At 41.5% G+C, this 26,799-nt stretch overlaps 1 protein-coding gene across 5 annotated transcripts in view; it reads right to left on the reverse strand.

The window, feature by feature from the left end:
* Positions 1-26,799, reverse strand: part of KIAA0586 (KIAA0586 ortholog) — a 181,559-nt gene that overhangs the window by 23,262 nt on the left and 131,498 nt on the right. For 4 of the 5 annotated variants that reach the window (XR_008848977.1, XM_056546820.1, XM_056546821.1 and 1 more), the window contains exon 31: positions 17,029-17,088. The exons of the other annotated variant lie outside the window; for it this stretch is intronic. Coding sequence is in view for 3 of the 4 variants with exons in the window: in XM_056546820.1 (XP_056402795.1) it covers positions 17,029-17,088 (60 nt within the window). In the remaining variant the exon portion in view is untranslated. The remainder of the gene's footprint in view (positions 1-17,028; positions 17,089-26,799) is intronic. 5 annotated transcript variants of the gene reach the window in all.

Here is a 26,799-nt window from a genome sequence, read left to right on the forward strand (position 1 = left end):
TGAGAGTCCTCACCCACGGTTGGACCAGCACCGGGATAAGCCTCAATTTTTCTCCACTGTCAATGTCCATTCAACGGACTAGTGAAGCTATCACTGGACAAGCCACGAATGCAGGTCCCAGGCTATATCTAGCTGTCATTTACAAATATTGGTATTTAATACCAAAAGATCCCATACTAGCTAAGTACAGTACGGAAAAACCTATTATAGCTAGAGATGAGCGAACTTACAGTAAATTCAATTCGTCACGAACTTCTCGGGTCGGCAGTTGATGACTTATCCTGCGTAAATGAGTTCAGCCTTCAGGTGCTCCAGTGGGCTGGAAAAGGTGGATACATTCCTAGGAAAGAGTCTCCTAGGACTGTATCCACCTTTTCTAGCCCACGGGAGCACCTGAAAGCTGAACTAATTTATGCAGGAAAAGACATCAACTGCCGAGCCGAGAAGTTTGTGACGAATCGAATTTACTGTAAGTTCGCTCATCTCTAATTATAGCCTTTAAGTGCGTGCCTAACCTGGGTGATTCCCTCACCAGAAACAAATATTCCAGAAAAAAAAGAAGGGATTGGCTACAAGACGCGATCCCTAAGGGCAACCACAAATGGGGAAGTTGCAAATGGTGCCCACAGTTATGTAGTGGAACGTATTTCAGATTAGGTGGCACCGAAATAAAGGCAAAAGACTTCATGTGCTGCAGAACTAATTATATAGTGTATGCTCTAATTTGCGATTGCGGGCATTTATGTAGGCAGTACTACAAGCCCGATGCATACCCGCTTTAGCGAGCATCTATACTCTCTCAAATCTGGGAAAGGTTCCCCATGAGTAATGCAGCACATGAAGAATGCACATAACAATCCTGGTGCATTGAAGTTCTTTGGTATCGAGAGAATTCCCGTACAAGCAGGGTCAAACAGAAAGAAATACCTACTCCGCAAAGAAGCTCTATGGATATTAAAAACCGAAGCGCAAGGGAACTTAGGGCTAAACGATAAGATAGACCTAGGTATCTTCTTATGAATGAATCTTTTATTGATGCATTGCTGGTAGTTGGTTTTAATCTATGTATATTTTTAGATCACATGATTACCTGTGAGCACCTGATCCGTGACATCCTCACTCTAGGGTTTTTACCAGGGTCGGCGTCACTGACAGGTGTGGTCTGACTAAGCCCGCATGCGCGGGTAAAACAGCTGTCGCGCCTGAAATGTCTGCAGCGTCCTGCAGTTACTCCCACACTGGCTGCAAGGGTCTCGCTTGTTACTACACTTCAATATTAAAAGAAGCTTTTCTGCTACTGGATGTGGGGAGTGCATCTTTTCTATTCTTGGATGTTATTCACATTGCGTTGTGTGCACCACAAGATAGCACCACCTAAAGTAGCCTAGCGTTTACCGTGTTGGAGGTCTGTTCACACCACGGCCTTGGAAGCATTGGGCTCTGCTATAACCGATGGTGCTTAGCATTGCTGTACCTGCTCTATATCTATTACTTTATTCTTACACCACCTCTAGCCAAATATACAATTATTATTCACAGACAAATCCTTTACAGAGGGGAATTTCTAAGCAGAATCTTTGCTTTAAATGGGACTCTGATGAACCGTGCACACATTGAAATTTCTGATTCTGGCCGTTGCATGTCAATTCTTTCTTTAAAATCCATTTGGAAATCCATTTCTAAGCGGACCTAGTACTAGCATGTCCTACTGGCACCCACTGTCCGGAGAATGTAACCCAGAAATGTTCTAAACGGACATTCCACAAGACCTCTGCCGTGTAAACATACCCTAAAGGTAGCCTAATATAAAACTGGTCCTAATGTAAGTCTGAAGATGAAGATTAGACTGTAAACATTCTGTGAAGAAAGGGGCTGTTGGGAGCATCTTGCTATATAAAGTCTAATATGCAGCTCACCTAAGTATCCGACTGTCATTGCTTTTGCTCAATGGCTTCAAAAACTTTTTTTTTTCTTCCCTTTTTATAAACCATAATCCTCCAAAAAAGCTGCTACTTCATTCATGGGAATTTGTGATGGTTTATTACAATGGACAGTTTTTTTGCCTAGTGCATCCATGCCTTAATTGTGAATGTTTAACCTTTTAAAAATATTTTATATATTACATTCCCTCAATGGATTGCAGAAGATTCTGATTTCAGCAGCTATTTTTTTTTTTAGCTCTATAAAATTTCCAGGTCAGACAGAGGTGAAATTAAAGCTCTACACCCAATACGGCAAATGGGTTGGAGAAATTCCATAAAGCAATCTTTAATCTTGGATACCTACAATAAAAGGGCCATTAAATGAAGAATTTGAAACCTTCAATAACAAGTGTATGTGTCCTTTTCTGTATTCAGATAATTTTGGTCATGATGACTAGTGACCAAGTATAATCTGTGAGCAATTTAGAATTATTTTAGTAGCCTCGATCTATAAGTATTGCCACCACCATCTTTTGCTCATATTAGCCACTAAATCAGCCGATACCGCCTTGCCAGCGCTGCAGTACCCAAACCTGCGGCCCACCATTGAATAGCGCGCTATTCACACCACGAGGACGCCGGCTTACAGCTGATTGCTGCTCCTTAGGCCGACGGGTGAAAACTGCCCAGCAAAACTTCACTCACCCACCGTTTCATATTGGATGCCGGCTCTCTGCATTACAGAGGACAACATCACATTATTTGGGACCAGTGTACCTTCATAAACGCCTTCTCGGAGGAACCCCTACACCCATGCCAGGTTGGAGGTTGCCCTCGTTTTAGTCCGTGCGGGCGCTGATCTATTACAGTCTCCGGAGTCTGCCGCTCCGGAGACAGTCAGCTGCCGCGGAACACAGCGAAGACTTCAAATAAGGTACCGCTCTGAATGTTCAAATATTGTAATTATTCACACTCATAATAACCGGCTCTCTTTGAAGTGAAGTGAAAGTTACAACTGTATCGCTCATCTCATCTGCTACATCTAACAGACACTTTATATCTACTTTGCTGCTATTACAGTGCATTGGCTCTATTTGATGAACAATTCTAATCACTGTGGCTGCTAAATCAGATTAGAATCACTAAACTGACTTTGGACATTGGTTGATATTTGATATAAAATATTTTTATGAACATTTATATATATAATTTTATTAGAAGGTTGGCAATCAACATTTTTTAATTTATTTTTAATAAGCATATTCTTCTTAATACCTGGGCAAGGGCCCTGCCCAGGCGTTTTAAAGGGGTATTCCGCCCCTAGACATCTTATCCCCTATCCAAAGGATAGGGGATAAGATGTCAGATCGCTGCGGTGCCACTGCTGGGGAGCCCCGGGATCCCCGCTGCAGCACTGCGCTATCATTACAGCACAGAGCGAGTTCGCTCTGTGCGTAATGACGGGCGATACAGGGGACGGAGCCGCGTGACATCATGGCTCCGCCCCTCGTGACATCCCATCCCGTCCCGTCCCCTTAATGCAAGTCTATGGCAGGGGGTGTGACGACCGCCGCGCCCCCTCCCATAGACTTGTATAGAAAGGGGCGGGCCGTGACTTCACGAGAGGCGGAGCCATGATGTAACGATGCTCCAGCCCCTGTATTGCACGTCATTACGTGCAGAGCGAACTCGCTCTGTGCAGTAATGATAGCGCAGTGCCGCAGCGGGGATCCCGGGGCTCCCCAGCAGCGGCACCGCGGCGATCTGACATCTTATCCCCTATCCTTTGGATAGGGGATAAGATGTCTTGGGGCGGAGTACCCCTTTAATACTATTTTCACTCAATAAATGCACATTATTGTTTAAATTATATTCTGCAGGTATTTTTTATTATTATTATAATCAAGTTATGATTATTTAACTTCTTACTAGTTTTATCTCTATATATCTCACACTTTCATCTGTGACCTACTATCCTTCTATTTTTCCATATCTTTAATCTTCATCTTTTTGCTTTTTCCCTTTTGCTATTTTTCCTATATTTCACTATCCTTGAGGACTGGACATATAATTTCTTCATTATATATTTTTCTATACCTTCCATGGAATGCATGAGTCCTAACAGAACATTTGCTTTGACAACCATATTAAGTTATATCATGCTTGCCAATGTTTGTACCATAGACCTTGTGCTGAATAGGATAGACTTGTTGAAATATAAGGTCACACATGCCATTTTGATGCAATTTTAAAAGCCAACATAAAGTCTTTCCAATAACCATTCCCTCCAATTATGACTGCACTCATGGCAATGGTTTGAGAAACTGACCTAAAATGTCATAGGTGAAACCCCCTTACACCATCATTAACTAGGCAGGTAAACCTGATGAGAAATGGTAAGACTAGCAATCTCACAGTCACATAACTCCAACATTCCTGCACCTGCAAAAACTTTCTGCCAATGTTTTTAACACACAAAGCAATCAACACACCGTGGGTTAGTGTTCTGATTTATCACCATCTACAAAAGTGAGAAAACACTCCGACACTTACTATTGGCGGAATGGCACAGAACTGGAATGAGGCAGGAAATGTAATGAAGAACACAGGTGTTAGACTAAATTACACCTTATACCAGGCAAAAAAATTGTCTCCCAGCGGTTTAGACGCTAGGATTTTAGCACCATCAATGGAACGAGTTCAAGTTGTCATTGTAAATATATTCCAATTCAAAGAGTACGGACAAAACAACGGCGTACAAACGGCGTATCTAGATCTACTACCAAAAAGGTGACCTATCCTTAGTTTACAAGACTTATACACTGCTCAAAAAAATTAAGTCTAAAGGAAGATAAAAGAGCGTTCCATGGTGCATTAAAAGAGATATATAAATGAAAAGGCTAGGCATGAAAGGCGCTCACCCCAAATTGTTGTGTAACAACATACACAACAATGGTATGCACGTGAAGAAAGTGAGTGATCTGCTGCCCTCCGGCTGGTATAGTTCCAAGGAAAGATAAAGCTTCAAATAGAACACCGGCTCCACATGGCGCAGGATAAACACAGCAGGAGACCAGGTAAAAGGAAGGTGGTTTAATCCCAAGTTGCAACGCGTTTCATGCAGCTTCATCAGGCATGACATAGACCGGTAAGGTGCTCATTTATAAGGGCAACAATTAACCATTAATTAACCATAATTATTATCCAATAATAAATAGAAATAGCTGGACATTCAACAAATGAAAAATGACTAGACTTTCCACACATGCACTTATGATTATCAGATATATTAATTAGATAAAAATGACAAAGATATATTGAAAAAAAATTATATATAAAAAAAATATATATAAAAAAATTAAAATGAAAAAACGAATATATAAAAAACATGTGCACATATATAAATATGTAAATACATGCATGCATGTACCCACACAGTAAATAGACAGGGGCCTCCGATGCGGCAGAAGTTTAATTATCGCATCTGATGTCTCAGACCTCAGCGAACGTTTTCTATGGTCTCATTCCGACCGTGCGGCACCAATAAGACAACTTAAATATCCAGAACGACTCACAAAAATAAAATAACCAATTATTTTTGTGACTCAATGTAGTCAGGATTTTAGAGCCATTTGCAACCTGGTCCACAAATATATGCCTGTTATTACAGGAGATCCATTATTTGGCTCCGTGTTGGATGCAGGTTACAAATGTGTGTCCAAAAAGGCCCCCACAATCGGGCAAAAGTTGTCACCAAGCTTATTTAGTAATAAAACATCTAAAACAAAAAACATGGCTTGTAACCAAGGGTTCCAATAAGTGTGGCCACAGAATATGCATGTGCTGCAAAGTGATGTATAATACTACTGAATCCACCTCTTATTCCACAGGTAAAAGTTTCAAAATGCAGCAATGCATAAATTGTAATACATCACATGTTATTTATTTTTGTTTTCATGCACATTATGTAAAGTGCAATATGTAGGCTGCACCATTAATTCACTAAAAACCAGAATCAGAAAGCATATTTCGGACGTTGCCCATTTTAATTCTCGTCATACCTCTATGGTTACTAAACATTGTGCTGAGGTACATCAGGGAGATTTCTCTTCCGTGACCTTACAAGGAATTGAAAGGTTAATCCCCCTACAAGAGGTGGCAATTATAGAATACACGCTTCCCTAAAGGGTTAAATCGTAGACAGGATGTTATTTTACATTATTAGCTTTGTGTGTTTATATTCTTCCTTTATTTCTCAGCATTTCTATATGTAAGTTGATTTTTTATGTAAGAGAGATATGTTATATTTTCATTAATATCTTTTTTCTGTATCATGCCTTCTAGGTATACAGTCTATTTATATATATGTTTCTATATGTTTTTAGGTAATTTTATTGTTTGGTTTATATTACACCTGTCTTCACTATTTTGTATTACCTTTGTAAGAGTGAAGTGATCACCCCGCTTCAGGTGTTTCCTGTACAGGATGATAGGTCTCCCTCCTATAAAGGTATGGGTGTATGAACAGGATACTAGTATGTGTAAGGCTGGGTTCACACTACGTTTTTGCCATACTGTTTTCAATCCGTTTTTCTAAAGAAAACCGTATGGCAAAAAAACGGATGGAACAGTATGGAAAAAAAGTAAACCGTACGCGTTTTTAAACAGTATACTGTTTTTAAAAGTGCATACAGTTCCGTCAGTTTTTATTAAAAAAAAAAAACATACGTTTTTGAAAATTTTGTCCATTTGTAATGGGAGGGGTCTTGGGTGGGGACTTTAGGATTCAAATGCACATGTGCAAAGTAAAAACGTATAAGTTTTTCCCGTATGGAACCGTATACATGTGCGTTTCCCATTGACGTCCATGTTAAAAAAAAACGTATGCGGTTGCAGTACGGTTTTTAAACCGGAGACAAAATTGTGGTCAACCACGGTTTTGACTCCGGTTTAAAAACCGTACTGCAAGCGCATACGTTTTTTTTTAACATGGACGTCAATGGGAAACGCACATGTATACGGTTCCATACGGGAAAAACCTATACGTTTGAACTGTATGCATTTTTAAAAACAGTATACTGTTTAAACACATACGGTTTACTTTTTCCCATACTGTTCCATCCGTTTTTTTGCCATACGGTTTTCTTTCGAAAAACGGATTGAAAACAGTATGGCAAAAACGTAGTGTCAACCCAACCTAAGGCTGGTAAGAGCAGCTGAAACACATCACTTCTTCCTGTTCTGTCTTGGTGGAATATTTCGTTTTTATTGCACAAGAATCTGCGCTGGACTTCCATTTCATTCATTGCCTTTTCGGTGTTCACACCGTTCTGTGCGCAGGATTCTGGCATAGGAGGTGATCTGAGAATACTATAGAAACAACAGAAGAAACGCAGTACGCACTCACCGCTGCCGTAGCTGTATCCAATCCGGGAGTCCGGGGCTTAAGGTCTCACGAGCTGCATGCGAGAAGGTTCGGAGGCAACGCCGACTGTTTCGTACGTCAGATGCGTACTTCTTCCGTAGCTGAGAATACTACTTTGTCTACATATTTTTTATATTAGATCTGTGTTTGCACATTTGCACACGCGCTGTCTGAATAGTGCATCCAACGTATTGGAGACAACAGATACAAAATAATAAATAAACTGCATATTGCGTATCACAATTTACCGAATGTGTAATAGAAAACGTTTTTCCTGTCTGGTATGATACAAATAAGTCTATGTGACTGCCGATCATACTGCAACATAAACAGCAATTTTTATTGCAAGGGAAACAACCTTTTATTATAGGGATAGGGGGATAAAACTGTAGAATTCGTTTTTTTTTTTTTTTTATCTATTAGGTGCTAAAATATTTTGAAGATTTTTAGATCTCCTAAAAGTAACTCGCGGAGTATGTCGTACTATATCTTTTAATATTGGATCACTGCGAATAATATGCCAGTTCCGTTTTAAAATAATCTTCAAAAATTTTTAGCACCTAATACAGGGTGGGCCATTTATATGGATACACCTTAATAAAATGGGAATGGTTGGTGATATTAACTTCAAGTTTGTGGCACATTAGTATGTGTGAGGGGGGAAACTTTTCAAGATGGGTGGTGACCATGGCGGCCATTTTGAAGTCGGACATTTTGAATACAACTTTTGTTTTTTTCAATAGGGTGAGGGTCACGTGACACATCAAATTTATTGGGAATTTCAGAAGAGAAACAATGATGTGCTTGGTTTTAACATAACTTTATTCTTTCATGAGTTATTTACAAGTTTCTGACCACTTATAAAATGTGTTCAATGTGCTGCCCATTGTGTTGGATTGTCAATGCAACCTTCTTCTCTATATACTGCTATATACTACTATATACACCGCAGGAGAAATGCTAGCACAGGCTTCCAGTATCCGTAGTTTCAGGTGCTGCAGAATGGGCAAAACAAAAATTGGAACAGGACCCTCAGTTTACGCAGAAGATTTTGTTCAGTGATGAGGAAACTTTTATGTGAATGGTGAAGTTAACAAACAAAACCACCACTATTGGTCTGACACTAACCCAGATTGGATAGATCCCTCCAAGACTGTTGGAACACAAAAATTGATGGTATGGTGTGGTATATGGGGTACAAAGATAGTGGGGCCATTCTTCATCAATGGAAACCTAAAGGCCACTGGATATGCAAAATTGCTACATGATGATGTGTTTCCCTCTTTATGCACTGAAGCTGGCACGTAGTTTTTCCAGCAAGATGGTGGCCACCACATTATGGGTGTCAGGTCCGAGCATTCCAAGATGAACAGTTTCCTGGAAAGTGGATTGGTCATCATGGGCCAGTTGAATGGCCCCAAAGGTCTCCCGATTTGACCCCCTTAGACTTTTATCTTTGGGGTCATCTGAAGGCAATTGTCTATGCTGTGAAGATACGAGATGTGCAGCACCTGAAACTACGGATACTGGAAGCCTGTGCTAGCATTTCTCCTGCATTGTATATAGTAGTATATATCAGTGTATACGGATACTGGAAGCCTGTGCTAGCATTTCTCCTGCAGTGTATATAGTAGTATATAGCAGTGTATACAGATACTGGAAGCCTGTGCTAGCATTTCTCCTGCGCTGTTGCTATCAGTGTGTGAAGAGTGGGAGAAGAGGGTTGCATTGACAATCCAACACAATGGGCAGCACATTGAACACATTTTATAAGTGGTCAGAAACTTGTAAATAACTTGTAAATAACTCATGAAAGAATAAAGTTACGTTAAAACCAACTAAGTTTGATGTGTCACATGACCCTCTTCCTATTGAAAAATCAAAAGTTAGATTCAAAATGGCCGACTTAAAATGGCCACCATGGTCACCACCCATCTTGAAAAGTTTCCCCCTCACATATACTAATGTGCCACAAACATGAAGTTAATATCACCAACCATTCTCATTTTATTAAGGTGTATCCATATAAATGGCCCACCCTGTAGATTAAAAAAGATTAATTCTACAGCTTTATCCCCTATCCCTATAATAAAAGGTTGTTTCCCTAAATCGCTGTTTATGTTGCAGTATCGGCAGTCACATAGAGATATATGAATCATACCAGACAGGAAAAACGTTTTCTATTACACATTCGGTAAATTGTGATACGCTATATGCAGTTTATTTATTATTTAGTAGCTGTCGTCTCCAATACGTTGGATTCAGACCGCGCGTGTGAAAATGTGTAAACACAGATCTAATATAAAAAATAGTTATGCTTTACATGACATTTTTCATCTTTGCGTCTAATCATTCTTGAAACAATACCTGAAGATATTCCCAATCGTTTCCAACGACTCATTAATCGTGAGTCGTTCTGGATATTTAAGTTGTCCACATTGGTGCCGCACGGTCTGAATGAGACGATGGAAAACGTTCGCTGAGGTCTGAGACATCGGATGCGATAATTATACTTCTGCCGCATCGGAGGCCCCGGTCCATTTACTGTATGGGTACATGCATGCGTGCATGTACATATTTATATGTGCACATATGTTTTCTATATATTTGTCTCCTTTTTTCATTTTTATATATATATATATATATATATATATATATATATATATATATATATATATTCTATATATCTTTGTGACTTTTATATTATTTACATATCTGATAATTATAAGTGCATGTGTGGAAAGTCTAGTCATTTTTCATTTGTTGAATGTCCAGCTATTTCTATTTATTAATGGATAATACAATTGTATGTGTATATGCTTTACTTGCTTTGTTCCCTCTTCTGCAAATGCAGTGTGAGGGTTAATTGTTGCCCTTATAAATGAGCACCTTACCTATCTATGTCATGCCTGATGAAGATACGTGATTGCAGTGAAATGCGTTGCATCTTGGGAATAAACAACCTTCCTTTAAGCTGGTCTCCTGCTGAGTTTATCCTGCGCCTCGTGGAGCCGGTGTCCTATTTTTTTCCTTCAAAAAAATAAAGGGAACACTTAAACAACACAATGTAACTCCAAGTCAATGACACTTCTGTGAAATCGCACTGTCCACTCAGGAAACAACACTGATTGACAATCAATTTCACATGCTGTTGTGCAAATGGAACAGACAACAGGTGGAAATTATAAGCAATTAGCAAGATACCCCAATAAAGGAGTGGTTCTACAGGTGGTGACCACAGACCACTTCTCAGTTCCTATGCTTCCTGGCTGATGTTTTGGTCACTTTTGACTGCTGACTGTGCTTTCACTCTAGTGGTAGCATGAGACGTACTCTACAACCCACACAAGTGGCTCAGGTAGTGCAGCTAATCCAGGATGGCACATCAATGCGAGCTGTGGCAAGAAGGTTTGCTGTGTGTCAGTGTAGTGTCCAGAGCATGGAGGCGCTACCAGGAGACAGGCCAGTACACCAGGAGACGTGGAGGAGGCTGTAGGAGGGCAACTACCCAGCAGCAGGACTGCTACCTCTGCCTTTGTGCAAGGAGGAGCACTGCCAGGGCCCGGCAAAATTACCTCCAACAGGCCACAAATGTGCACGTGTCCCCTCAAACGGTCAGAAACAGACTCCATGAGGGTGGTATGAGGGCCCAATGTCCACAGGTGGGGGTTGTGCTTACAGCCCAACACCATGCAGGATGTTTGGAATTTGCCAGAGAACATCAAGATTGGCAAATTCGCCACTAGCGCCCTGTGCTCTTCACAGATGGAAGCAGGTTCACACTGAGCACATGTGAAAGATGTTGACAGAGTCTGGAGATGCCGTGGAGAATGTGCTGCTGCCTGCAACATCCTCCAATATGACCGGTCAGTAATGGTGTGGGGTGGCATTTCTTTGGGGGGACCGCACAGCCCTCCTTGTGCTTGCCAGAGGTAGCCTGACTGCCATTAGGTACCGAGATGCGATCCTCAGACCCCTTGTGAGACCATATGCTGGTGCGGTTGGCCCTGGGTTCCTCCTAATGCAAGACAATGCTAAACCTCATGTGGCTGGAGTGTGTCAGCAATTCAAGGCATTGATGCTATGGACTTGCCCACCCGTTCCCTAGACCTGAATCTGATTAAGCACATCTGGGACATCATGTCTTGCTCCATCCACCAACGCCACGTTGCACCACAGACTGTCCAGGAGTTGGCGGATGCTTTAGTCCAGGTCTGGGAGGACATCCCTCAGGAGACCATCCTCCACCTCATCAGGAGCATGCCCAGGAGTTGTAGGGAGGTCATACGGGCACGTGGAGGCCACACACACTACTGAGCCTCATTGTGACTTGTTTTAAGGACATTACATAAAGTTGGATCAGTCTGTAGTGTGGTTTTCCACTTAGATTTTGAGTGTGACTCGATATTCAGACCTCCATGGGTTGATACATTTGATTTCCATTGATAATTTTTGTGTGATTTTGTTGTCAGCACATTCAACTATGTAAAGACGAAAGTATTTCATACGATTAGTTCATTCATTCAGATCTAGGATGTGTTATCTTAGTGTTCCCTTACTTTGTTTTGATCTGTGTAGAAACATCTAGAATAGTGTTCTTCCATCTGTTGCAAAACTGCAACATCCATCATGCCCAGACAGCCTTTGGCTGTCAGGGCATGATGGGAGTTGTAGTTTTGCAACAGCTGGAGGGACACAGCTAGTAACAGTGTTTCCCAAACAAGCTATGGAAAACATATGTTAAAGAAATGTGGGAAAAAGTGGTGCCATTCTAGTCCAATGTTGTATGTTAGGCATAGTTAGACACAATGCTCTCCTCCATTAAAGTAGTTAAGTGGATTTTGGAGAGAAGTTATATACTTAAAACATATGTGTCAGATCCTCTCCCCCCCCCCCCACCCCCCCAAAAAAAAAAGGTCCTGTACATCTAATTTTTAAGTGTCTACCACCTATATTTCTCTCAGAATTACCTTTATTTACTTGCCATCATTGCTCACTGAGGTTTCTGTCCATACAGAGGCATGGGGCGTGTCCCTCTTTTCTCCTCACTGTGATGACTCCTCCCCCTCCTTCACTCTGCTCTGACTCACAGAGTGCCAGGAGCAAGCACAGCAGCTCTGGACCTGCCTGCAGCCCTGTCAATCACTCATGGTGTCTATAATGTGTCAATGACCACTGGACACTGCAAGACTCGTATGTGTCCCAGGAGGCAAAGGACCCCTAGTGGCTAGTTTTTCATTGGCTTTTTCAGTATGCAATACTTAAAATTTTCAGATGGAAGCAATTGCAAAACATATTGTTTTTGCATGCTTTATAACATATCAGGTGTTATTGTATCTGACAGTGCCCATTTTATAGAATATATGGCATCTTACCTACTCCAGAGCCAGAGGTGTGAATGCTGGGCAATATGGAAGACTTCTCAAAAATATTGGTTTCAGATAGACCGCCTAGAATTACCATAGCTATCAGCTCTATAAAAGCAACTATACTGATTAAGAAAAAAAATAAATAAATATATGTATTCTAAAAGAGGAGTCCAAAATACATTCTGAAAACAATTGGGAAAATGGACTGGGATGCTCGGGGCTGTATGGAGTCGTACGGAGGTGACAGTTTCGCTTCAAATGCTATGTCAGTGTTTCCCAACCAGGGTGTCTCCAGCTGTTGCAAAACTACAACTCCCAGCATGCCTGGACAGCCAAAGGCTGTCCAGGCATGCTGGGAGTTATAGTTTTGCAACAGCTGGAGACACCCTGGTTGGGAAACACTGCGCCAAGTAATAATAGGGGCGTGAGGGAAACATAAAAACCTTGTTTACTTGTTCTTATACCTACTGTACATTTTATTTTTTTTCCTGTCAAGTCATTTTGCCTTTTTTTTTCCGATAAATTGATTAATTTATCAGCAACAAATCGATTGTACAATTAATCGTTTGCCTCGGCCCTACTCTGATGCATGTATAGCGACCACGGCCACCAATACGGATATGTAATTACTGCACCAGTATAAAGAAGTAAGCAGAACACTGAGTATCCTGTGTACATACAGCTTCTATAGATCTACAGGACAGATCATTACACAAAAGAATCCTGTTTGGGGCCTTTAAGATTGAAATATTCAACACAGGATGCAATAAGGAAATTGCTTCTAAATGAAAGCCAGTATGAAAGAATAATCCCTGTAAAGAAATAAAAAGCTTGCCATTTCTACCTAAAACATAATTGGTCATAGCGACCCAGATCCTTTTATGTCAGACTCTTGTACAATGCTCATAATAATATGCCATAATTTACATGTCACTCAGCAGCCCCAGAAAGGTCTTAAGTCCTAATCTCTGCATTGCCACACCTCTTACAGGGATAGAAATGTAGTTCTCAGAAAAACCGCAGCATCGTATGAAATCATCTTTAGCGTCTGGTACACAATACAAGACTTTTAAAAGGCCATTAAGCCTCAATTAGAACATGATCCAATGTGAAAAGTCTGTTATATACTTGAGGATGCCATACCTTGCCAGAAGGTAAGATATTAAGCATTTATATAAGCTTGTATAAGCATCCATGTCAGACAAGGGCCAGCTGTGCGCTGCAAATGTCGGCTTATTCTTAGTATAGACAAGAGGTCTCCAAACTGTGGACCTTCAGATGTTGCAAAACTACAACTCCCAGTATGTCCGGACAGCCAACATTTTTTGGAACTTTTCTTTAGGCTCAGATAGCAGCTGAAAAAAGGCGTGAACGCAACGCAAGGCGTAATGTCAAGCATAGATACTAGCAAACTTCAGCACTGTACTGTGTTTAGAAAAAGGGGACCAAGAAATGGCGCTCGCTGTAGCCCCTTCACTCTTGGTGGGGCTGCGGAGAGTCGCGTCCCTACTGATCTGAGAATGGCCTAAACTAAAGATAAGAAATAATAATATAATCCAGGGGGGGGGGGGGGGGGAACTTGAATTAGAAACTGTAACAGGCAACTGCACATTAAATCCCCTCTTTCCTTATTTTGTGCGCTCTTGGGTTAAGCTTAAAAAGATTCCAAATGCGGCCTCTGTATACCAGGCAATGTAATGTGGTGTTTTCCTAATCTGGATTTCCCTATCATTATGGTTCAAACTATTTTATTGAAAATATTAACAAAAATAAAATAAAACCTGTCATGTGCAATAATGCAAAATGGTTTATAGTAATACAGAGGTGAGAAGTAGTGGATACAAACAAAAAAGTACATGTGCACACATGGTTGTCCATAAAAGCAGAATCAGCCATGAAACACTAATGTAACATAACTTACACTTTTATTTAGTAGCATCTGTATATTGCTGAAATATATTGGGGGGGGGGGGGGGGGGGGTATATCGAAAACTGAAATTTTTTTTTTTTATGTATAAACTGGGTCAGATTGGTCGCAAAAGTGACATGACACACTTTCAAAAGAATTTTGCCTTTTTTGCGTGCATATTTATTTTATTTTTTTTTACAAAAGGTGGTGTGGTCTCAGGAAAAGGGGTATGGCCTAAACTAAGACAAATTTTCAATAGTATGAACAAAAATAAACAAACAAAAAAGCAGCACCACAATCATGAAAGGAGAACTCTCATGCAGGACAACTTCCAAAGGATAGAGGATAAGTGTCTGATCGTGCCGGGAGGGGGGTCTGACCAATGGGACCCCCGGAGCGTATCAACCCCTGCAGGTAGCGGCGGCCGTCACGCCCCCTACATGTATCTCTATGGAAAAGCAGGAGATACCCGAATGCTGTACCTCCGGCTCTCCCACAGAGATACATGGAGGGGGAAGTCACTTTGTGCGGAGGACAAATCGCTCTGTTCATGGGAAATGCTGGGGTGCCGCGCAGGAGATTGCGGGAGTCCCTGTGGTCGGACCCCTATCCTTTGGATAGAGCATAAGTTGTCCTGCATGATAGTTCTCCTTTCACCATACCACCTCAGCGTTTGTGTAGACTAAGCACTAAGTGTAAAATAAGCCAGATTTTTAAAACAGCCACTGTTAAAAATCTGGCACATTCTTAGACTGCAGCCTGGTCTAGTAAATCTTAGCCAGTTTTTAAATACAGTCATGGCCGTAAATGTTGGTACTCCTGAAATGTTTCTAGAAAATTAAGTATTTCTCACAGAAAAGGATTGCAGTAACATGTTTTGCTATACACATGTTTATTCCCTTTGTATGTATTGGAACTAAACCAAAAAAAGGAGGAAAAAAAGCTAATTGAACATAATGTCACCAAACTCCAAAAATGGGCTGGAGAAAATTATTGGCACCCTTAACTTAATATTTGGTTGCACACCATTTGGAAAAAATAACTGAAATCAGTCACTTCCTATAACCATCAATAAGCTTCTAATACCTCTCAGCGGGAATGTTGGACCACTCTTCCTTTGCAAACTGCTCCAGGTCTCTCTTATTGGAAGGCGCCTTTTCCCAACAACAATTTTAAGATCTCTCCACAGGTGTTCAATGGGATTGAGATTTGGACTCATTGCTGCCACTTCAGAACTCTCCAGCACTTTGTTGCCATCCATTTCTGGGTGCTTTTTAATGTATGTTTGGGGTCATTGTCCTGCTGGAAGACCCAAGATCTTGGACGCAAACCCAGCTTTCTGACACCAGGCTGTAGAGTTCATGATGCCTTGCACACATTCAAGGCATCCAGTGCCAGAGGCAGCAAAACAACCCCAAAACATCATTGAACCTCCACCATATTTCACTGTAGGTACTGTGTTCTTTTCTTTGTAGGCCTCATTCTGTTTTCGGTAAACAGTAGAATGATGTGCTTTACCAAAAAAGTCTATCTTTGTCTCATCTGTCCACAAGAGGTTTTCCCAGAAGGATTTTGGCTTACTCAAGTTCCTTTTGGCAAAATGTAGTCTTGCTTTTTTATATCTCTGTATCAGCAGTGGGGTCCTCCTGGGTCTCCTGCCATAGCATTTCATTTCATTTAAATGTCGACGGATAGTTCGCGCTGACACTGATGCCCCCTGAGCCTGCAGGACAGTTTGAATATCTTTGGAACTTGTTTGGGGCTGCTTATCCACCATCCGGACTTTCCCGCGTTGACACCTTTCATAAATGTTTCTCTTCTGTCCACGCCCAGGGAGATTAGCTACAGTGCCAAGGGTTGCAAACGTCTTGATAATGTTGCGCACTGTGGACAAAGACAAATCGAGATCTCTGGAGATGGACTTGTAACCTTGAGATGGTTGATATTTTTTCATAATTTTGGTTCTCAAGTCCGCAGACAGTTCTCTTCTCCTCTTTCTGTTGTCCATGCATAGTGTGGCACACACCGACACACAATGCAAAGACTAAGTGAACTTCTCTCCTTTTTATCTGCTTTCAGGTGTGATTTTTATATTGCCCACACCTGTTACTTGCCTCAGGTGAGTTTCAAAGAGCATCACTTGCTTGAAACAATCTTATTTTTCCACAATTTTGAAAGGGTGCCAATAAATTTGTCTAGCCCATTGGAGTTTGATGTGACATTATGTCCAATTAGCTTTTTTTCCTTGCTTTGTTGGTTTAGTTCCAATACACACATAGGGAATAAACGTGTATAGTAAAACATGTGTTACTGCAATCCTTTTCTGTGAGAAATACTTCATTTTATTTTTTTAATAAATAATATGGCAGATGGTAACAGATAAGTGAGTTCACATAGCTTTACCTGAATCGGTGAGGTAAACACTGGGCTCTACAAGAGTTCGGTCCGAGTCTTCACGAATTCCTGCAAACACCATAAAAAAATTCTATTTGTAAAAACTATGATCTGAAGAAAATATTAAATACTTACAATTTGGCTACAAAAAGTAAACTAGATTACATTTCTTATACCCTACAAGTACATATAATATGCCTGTAAGACGTAGCTTGATATTTTTTTAATGACCGATATTTATACACGGTGTAGGAGTAGAACGTCATGATGCAGTAGGGGTCGATGGAGTACGAGTAGACAAACAAGCTGTTGGAGTGCACCATAAATAGGCTGTTACTTGTACAGGAGAGAGTGCTGCCGGTATAGCTTTCTCCCAGGACATCAGGCTGAACTCATCTGGCAAACACCTCTATGTCTGTGCGATATGAGGATAATTCTCTCCATTGCACAAGTAGGAGCTATCTGCAAATGACTGCTGCCCGATTTGGAATGAGATGTGTTTATCTGGTTTATGACAGATAGTGACAGCAAAGAGGATTTAACACCTCAAGCAGAAGCCAGGATTGTCGGCTTCTAAGCGTTGTACCAGAAAGGTGACTTCTCCAATATGACGTTATTAGGACACTTAGTGCTGCAGCTTGTAAGTCCTTTTATTAAGGATGGGTAATCCTATGGACTTACTAAGCATCACTGAATATGTGAATGAGGAGAATGGCCAATGAATGTGAAATTCGGGCCAAAACTTTAATTGCAAATGGTAAATTATCTGAACACTGTGTATACTGGATTATATCAGATTATAACTGACTTTACCAAATTTGGCACAGGACTGTTCTGTTTCTAAGCATGGATTCTGTGGGGTGTATTGCGGGTGCAATGCCCAACGTATAAATACTGCCAGGCCAACAAGACTGTGACATGGTTTGGCAGGTTTCTGGAGAGCGAAGGCACAATTGTGCTCTAGGAAGTGTCATAGCTCCTTTACTGTTTATCCAGATACAATGGTGCATCCATATCTGGCCCCATTACGATAGCAATGTCCATACAGATGTGGCCGTGTCTGGTATTACAGCCCGGCAGCACGTAAACCAGCTCAGCTCAGCAGTGTGGTAGTGCCAGGTCAGTGCAGACCCTAAACCAAACTTTAGACTCCAGGCCCCCCCATCAAAGCCATTTATGAAAAATCCTGGAAAATCCATCTAGAACATCACTATATAATAACAAAAGTCAATTAAATAGTAATAAATAATATATCTAGCAATAAAGAACAACTCTGAAATAACGAGCCATGTATTATAAGATATTTTGGAGAGCAGTATGAGGCAGGATGAATAATCTGCCATTATGACCAGTACATAGGAGTCCTACTATAGGTGCGACCGTCCACATACTCACCAGGACATATAGATTATTTGTTAGAAATGAAAGAGACAGTTCAAGTTCTAAGTGAGTATTTCTTGTGTAATGGTTTCAAGCTGCGGTGCGCAGCTGTATGTGCCCAGACACACATGCTATCACAGTAATGCTTTGATAGCAGGGGGCCCTTGAGTGTCAGGATACAGAAAAGGCAGCAGTTGTTGGCTGTGAAAACAGTCTGATACAAACCAGATGGAGAACAGACTTGATGGGCAACACAAAAGCAAACAATTGGCTCATTCACCAGAGTCAGACCACTGCCCCAGAGAATTAACACAAGACAATAAGTCAGGCAGGACCGAGGCAAACAAGGAAAAGGCTATGTGGCACACTCTTACCCAGGCTATAAATGACGACGTGCTATGCCTTGTGGCACTCAAGACCTAATGGCATCTGCCTAACAAGGATACGTAGAAGACTGTTCTAGTGTGTATCCTATATACACAGCAGTAGACAAGGGCAACACAGTGATGTTGGCAGCGCAATATTAAAACTGCAACGTCGTACTGCTAAAACTGCAAGAAGTGTCAAAAAAACAAGAAAAAAGAAACAATAACACAGCTTTCTTCTGAAAATTGATTTATGTCAAAACACTCATTCAGGCTTTGTTCACATCTATTGAAAGTAAGGCTGCATTCACACCATGTTTTTGCAATACAGTTCCCGTATACGTTTTCAATGTGAAAACCGTATGGAACCGTATGCATTGACTCTCCATTGAAAACCGTATACCAAACGATGCATCCGGTTGTGTCCGTTTCATCCTGTACGGTTTTGTCTGTTTTTTTTCCCGTACCCAAAACCATAGCCTACCACAGTTTTTGGTCCGGGTGAAAAACTGTATTAAACCATATACGTTTTTTTTTAAACATGGGAGTCAATGGGAACCGTACAGAACCGTATGTGCGTACGGATCCATCCGGTTTGCACCATAAGGTTTTTGACTTTGCACAGTCTTTTTTCTTGGAATTTCAATCAAACAAGTGAAACTTTATTCATAATGGAGTGAAGTTAAAAACGTATACATTTTTTTCTTAAAAAACGGATGCAACCGGACATCATTTTTCAAACCGTATACAGTTTTAACTCTATACGGGTTCAAATTTGTACACAGATTTTGATAGTTTAGTCAGCTTTTGAGGAATCCGTTTTTCATCAAAAACCTGATACGGGAACTGTATTGCAAAAACGTGGTGTGAATGCACCCTAATATATTGCGCTCTCTTCAATACGTGGTGCCCAAGTAGGATCCCAATACTCAATGATTCAGTAGAAACTAAAGGGGTACTCCTCTGCTTAGCGTTTGGAACAAAATGTTCTGAATGCTTAGAGCCAGTGCCAGGAGTTTGTGATGTCATAGCCCTGCCCCTCATGATGTCACGCCCCACCCCCTCAATGCAAGTCTATGGGAGGGGGCGTGATGCCACGAGCTCCAGGAGGCAGCTCTAAGCATTCAGAACATTTTGTTCCAAACGCTGAGCAGCGGAGTACCCCTTTATCTTGGCACTCAAATGATATTGAGTTTTATTCCGCAACTCAGCAATCACACAGATCAATACATGACGTTTCGGTCCGTTTGATTTCATCTGTAGCCGTGGGTCGCATTACCACTTACTACATTCCCGGCTTTAGGCCGTTCCTTCATTCTACTCTGTGCCTCCGCAGCAGTCCAAATGTCTGATGAAGATCCTATAACGGACTGAAACGTCATGTACTGATCTGTGTGATTGCTGAATTGCGGAATAAAACTGAAGCTATTCAATATTGTTTAAATGCCAATTTAATTTCTACTGAATCATTTGTTCACATCTGTGTCATGACTTCCGCAGTATGATGGACACCACCAATACCCAATTTGTATTGGGGACTCTGCAAGGAACTGCCAAAGAAAATAAGAACAGAGCTTTAGTTATTTTAAGGGTATGTTCACACATCAGGGGTGTGGAAATAAAAAAAAAAACTACTTGTCCAAGGGACTAAAGCGGAACACAATCTACTTGTCCCTCAAGAAAATCCACTTATCCTGGTAGATAAAATAATTTCAACCAAAATAGTACGATCCGCCTCACTAGACCACCAGGGATGGATATAAGATCCCTTTAGACACTGCTGTCAAATTAGACAGCGGTGATCTAATGGTTTAATAGCGGCCACGGTGATCGCATCATGCCGGGCTATTAGCGGCGGGAGAGCTGTAGCTCCTTTTACACTCGAGGCAAGCCCCCCCCCCCCCCATCTGACCCCTATAACGCCAATTTTTCCATATACAGGGATGTATGAGGGTAATCTTATGTGCCAGGATCTGTAGTTTTTATCGGAACCATTTATTATCAGAACTTTTATTAGGAAAGGGGCTCATTCACATATATACGCACTTTTTAAAATATTTTAATCACTATTTTTCAGTCTTCATAGGGACTTATATATGGAGTCTTTTGATTGGAAACTACTGAACAACGCTGTGTTACTGGGGGGGTTCTGCTTCTCCAGTTTATGTGGTGCATTTTATTTACTCTAATTTATGTGTCAGAAAATTCTGGAAGTTGCATTTAGTTACTAGATAACTACAACACCCAGCATGCCCTGATACAGCCTATGGTTGTGTGGGTGTTGCAGCATGTTGCACTCTATAGTAGTATAGTTAAGGTTATTGTGTAACATGCTGGGAGTTGTAGTTTTGGTTTGTGTCAGCTGTAGAGCCATAGGCTGTGTCAAGGAATACTGGGAATTGCAGTTAGTAACTACAGCACCCAGCATGCCCTGATGCAGCCTATGGCTCTGCAGCTGACCTGAACCAAAACTACAACTCCCAGCATGTTACACTTTATAGTTCTACAGTTTAGGTTATGGTGTAACATGCTGGGAGTTGTAGTTTTGGTTCGGGTGTGTTTGCGTGCATCCGTGGGGCTCTTGGTCGGCAGAGAGTATGAAGGGGGGTGGGATTCTGGGGGTGCAATTTAGTGCGGGTGGCCAGAAACCCCTAAAAATAAATAAAAACATTTAGCACAACTGGCAGCAGCACTAGTCAGTCCGCCCCTGTACAAAACATACATACACCGGCCACTGCCCCCTATATCATACATTACATACATATATCATACATACAGACACATCATACATACATACATCCGCCGCTGCCCCCCCATCATACATTACATACACACACACAGACAGACATCATACACACATCACACATACACTCAAACCATACATATACACCATACATATGCACACATCATACCTACACCCGCAGCTGCCTCCCCATCATAGATTACATACACAGACATCATACACACATCATATATACACAGGCATCATACACACATCGTATATACACAGGCATCATACACACATCGTATATACACAGGCATCATACACACATCGTATATACACAGGCATCATACACACATCATATATACACAGGCATCATACACACATCATATATACACAGGCATCATACACACATCGTATATACACAGGCATCATACACACATCATATATACACAGGCATCATACACACATCGTATATACACAGGCATCATACACACATCGTATATACACAGGCATCATACACACATCATATATACACAGGCATCATACACACATCATATATACACAGGCATCATACACACATCATATATACACAGGCATCATACACACATCATATATACACACAGGCATCATACACACATCATATATACACACAGACATCATACACACATCATATATACACAGACATCATACACACATCATATATACACAGACATCATACACACATCATATATACACTCAAACCATACATATACAGCATACATATGCACACATCATACATACACCCGCAGCGGCGGGGGGAGTATTCTCTGAGCAGCGGCCCCCGGCTACTGAAATCAGCTGGGGGCCGCTGCCGCCCCCCTCCATACACCCTGAGCGCCGGTGTGAGGTGTAGACTTGCATCGGCTCCTGCGCCTCACACCGGCATTAAAGAAAAAAAAGGGGGAAGTCGGTCTGTCACTGCTAGCCCGATACAGGGCTAAATCTATGAACAATTCACCTGCCCGGCGCCCAAAACTAATTGTCCCGGGCGTCGGGCGATAGAATTTCCACATCCCTGCACATACTGCAAAAATTTCTAGCATACCCAAAAAATCTGCGAAACATCTGAACGTACCCTAAGGGCTCATCCATACAACAGAATCTCTGCCCGGAGATATTCAGGAGCTAGGACCATGCCGACCTGTGCAGTCACCACTGATGGCAATGCAGTCCATGCATAATTCCAGTGAAAGAGAGAACATGTTCATTCTTTCGGCAGGACTGGAATCTGGAAATTTCACAGTGTGAACAGGCAACAGAAAACCTATTCATACCAATGTTATCTTTATACAGCAGGAATTCTGCTTGGAAATTCCATAGTATGAACAGACGCCAAGGTCTCGTTCACACAGGCAGATTTTATTGCGAGACAGCAGTGAGTTTCCCAATGCGAGTTTGAATCGGGGTGGGCTCCCTCGGAATTTCCACTGCCCAAAATCCGCCACAGACCCCATTGAAGTAAACTACTCTTAAAAGGGGTACTCTGCTGCTCAGCGTTCGGAACAAAACGCTTAGAGTCGGCGCTGGGGGCTCGTGACGTCACGGCCCCACCCCCTCACGGCGTCACCCCCCACCCCCTCAATGCTATGAGAGGGGGAGTGGCGGGGAGTGCAGACAACTCCTCTTAAGGGTACGTTCACAAAATCAGTTGTAGAACATATCCAGTAAAATACAGATGTGTGAATGTACCCTTAACAACAAAATGTTCCTAATGCTTAGAGTCGGTGCTGGGGGCTTGTGACGTCACACCCCACCCCCTCAATGCAAGTCTATGAGAGGGGGCGTGTCCGTGACATCAGGAGCCCCCAGTGCCAGCTCTAAAGGTTTGGAACATTTTGTTTCAAACGCTGAGTAGCGGAGTACCCCTTTAAGGGTACATTCACACATCTGTATTTTACTGGATATGTTCTACAACTGATTTTGTGAATGCACCCTTAAGAGGAGTTGTCTGCACTCAAGAGAGTCTCTTTTTTTTTTTTTTTTTTTAGTAAATTCTTGTATTCCATAAAATACCAATTCTTTAGTACCTTTACTGCCTCGTTCCTCTGCTTTGATGTCTGGTAACTATAGATAAACTGATAAATGAATGTTACCATTTCCCCTATAATAAGAGCATGTCAATACAAAATCTGACACTGGACTGTGCTAGACTGTAAGGATGGGCCTATCTAACGCAGGGAATTGCAAGACTCAAGTATTCATACATTTCCAGAAGGAAAAAGTAAGTACTAGCAAAACGGAGGCTCCTAGGAGAAGATGCATTTACTAAAACAGCCAAGTCAGGAGAGATTACAGGTTATTAACTATCCTGCCTTATTACAGGGACCTTAAAATCTGCTTTATCATTGTATCAATATAACATTTTCAGTCAGGACTAGGTATACAAAGATGTAAATGTACATATGCACACACTGGCCGACATTTATCATTGTCTTTAGACAGTTTTTTTGTGTCTACAAAAAGGCGCAAAAAAGGCGCAAGCAGAGTTTATTTGCACCTTTTTTGCGCCTTTTGGTTTACATATTTCTGCTGATTTTGAGTTGCAATCCACTGATTTTGGCAATACACATGATATGGACGGGTTTTATGAACTGCGCCTTTTTATGAAAAGGCGCAAAAAAGGCGCAAAGCCACTGAAAAGTCTATAAAACCACACCAGCCCAGACGTATCTTTTTGGTGTATGTAAAGAGCAAATTTTCAGAAAATGTGATCTGCACAAAATGTATCAAATGCTCTGTGACCATTTAATACATTTGGTGCTCCTACACATTACCAAAACACAAACAAAAAGGTGTAGAAAAATGCTTTACTGACACCTACAATGATAAATGCTTCACTTACACCTACAATGATAAATGCCGGCCACTATGTCCGCAGCTGCCTTTATCGCAGCCAGTATCGTAGAGCAGGCTACTGATCAAGGCTGTTGTATCCCTTTAAATCATGGTAAAAGCAATATGGCAGCTCTTACAGCACCTACCTGACAAATCATTTTTCACTTCTAAAACGTTGTGAATGAAAGAAATGAAGGAAATGTAATTTTACAGACATAACAAAAATGGTTTGAGTTCAGCTACAAATGGAAATCATAATTCACTCAAGATTCAATTACAGCGAAGTCTGGAAAATAATTACAATAAGAGAACGACTAATAATAGCCCCGACTATTCTCTGCCAAAAATACTGCGTCCAACACCAAGGCCATAATACATCAAGACTCTAATGTCAATTGTGTATTATATTACATTGCATTTCTTCTTGTTACCTCTTGTTAGATTATTAGACAAATTTGGTTGCTGAATTCCCAGTTGTACATTTTTCCCTATGGAAACTTTAGTTGTGCTCCTATATTGGTGTCCGCTTTCTCTCCTCATCCTTCCATATACATTAAAGGGTTTGTCCACTGAAGGACAACTTTCGATAAGTGTTTGATAGCGGGGGTCCGACTGCTGGGACCCTAACTGAGAGGAGCGCGTGCTGCAGACAACACATGCTCTTTTCATTTCTATGGAGATGCCAGAGTAGGGCACTTGGGTATCTTCGGTATCCTGTGGATAGGGGATAAGTTGGCTTTCACTGGACAACCCTTTTAATGTTCCACTCCACCTAATGTTCATGTGATCTGAATAGAGAGAGGAGAGGTAATCTTATTTCACAGAGAACAAAAGGCCAGGGCAGTTTCAATCTAAAATTTCCACTACTTTTCTTCCTCCGTGTCATCTTTCATGGGGGAGAGTTGGCAGTCACCCATACACATTAAGCCCCTTCCACACTACCGTTATCCTCCTGTAAAAACCTCCGTCATGAACTCCCGACAGATAGTCCTGAAAACGGCCATCAAAAATCCCATTCATGGGATTTTTTGACCATCCCTTAGCATCAGTTATGTCCGGTATTACTAACGTCCGTTATTTTTGATGGCACAAAAGAGGGTGCGTGCGCCAATTTTTGTTCCATTAAAAATAAAATGTTAACATTAAAACAGTCCCGAACGCTGGAGCCGGCGGCAAGAGCTCGTGAGGTCATGCTCTGCCCCATCAAGATGTCACACCCCGCCCCCTCAATGCAAGTCTATGGGAGGGGGCGTGACAGCCGTCACGCCCCCTCCCATAGACTTGCATTGAGGGGGTGGGGTGTGACGTCATGAGGGGGCGGGGCTATGGCATCACAAGCTCCCGGCGCCGGCTCCAGCGTTCAGAACAGTTTGTTCCAAACGCTGAGCAGTGGAGTACCCCTTTAAACTCTATGGGTGACGGATGATCACAAATGACATCCGTTATTGTCCGTTTTTTTTATGTTCCGTTATTGCTACTGAGCATGCTCAGTACACATCACAACCAGGAAGTCACATGGAAATAAAATAACGGACTATATGGGATGATAATGGATGGTACAGAGTTTCCGTCAAAATTGATCATCAGTTATCATCCGTTGTATTCAGTTATTTCATCCATTTTTTCGCGATCCGTTATTGCTGAATAACTGGTGTCAGAATGCAGGAACATAACTAGGGTGAAAGGGGCCTAAGACAGATGGTCTTGATGAAATTGTCAAGTTATGCAGTTTATTCCCTATCCAAAAAATAGGTGCCAAGAATCCATCAGTGGGATTTTGTCCATTTCGGTTCCCACTAATCAAGAGATGAATACAGTGAATACAGCAATGTTCAGACATCTGCTGCTCCATTTACTTACTACTGGACTGAAAAACATAGCAAACTGCTGTGTTTTTTTTTATAATTCTTGTTTTTAGCAAAGTATAACAAAGTTTACCAGTGTCAGAACTGCTTTATCAGAATATGTGGCTACAAGACTAAGCCGACACAAAAATATATAATACAGTATACAAAGTCAGGGTAAAAGCCTTTACCTTAATGTATTGGTGCAGATCAATTACGACTTAGTACTCAAAGCAGTAGTCACAAACCACACCTCTGCCTCCCCCACTGTCAGGTTCCCCAAACTAAACTTAAAAAGCTGAGTGATCTCGAGTCAACCCCATGAAGAGTGAATGAAGTGGCAGCGTGCATGCTGGACTGCTATTTTTTTCACATAGGGATAAAGAGGAACCCCTTTCTCAGGTTTTGGGGGTGCGTTTGTTACGGCATTCATATCCCACTGATCAGATACTTATAGCCGGATCTGCAGCAAAAATACACACGTGTGAACGCACCCTAAGGGTAGGTTCATACGTACAGGATCTGCTGCATATTTTGTGCAGCTGATTTTGCTACCCATTAACTTCAATGGATAGCAAAATCAGCTGCAGAA

Source organism: Hyla sarda, chromosome 11, assembly GCF_029499605.1.
Source record: "Hyla sarda isolate aHylSar1 chromosome 11, aHylSar1.hap1, whole genome shotgun sequence".
Lineage (NCBI taxonomy): Eukaryota > Metazoa > Chordata > Amphibia > Anura > Hylidae > Hyla > Hyla sarda.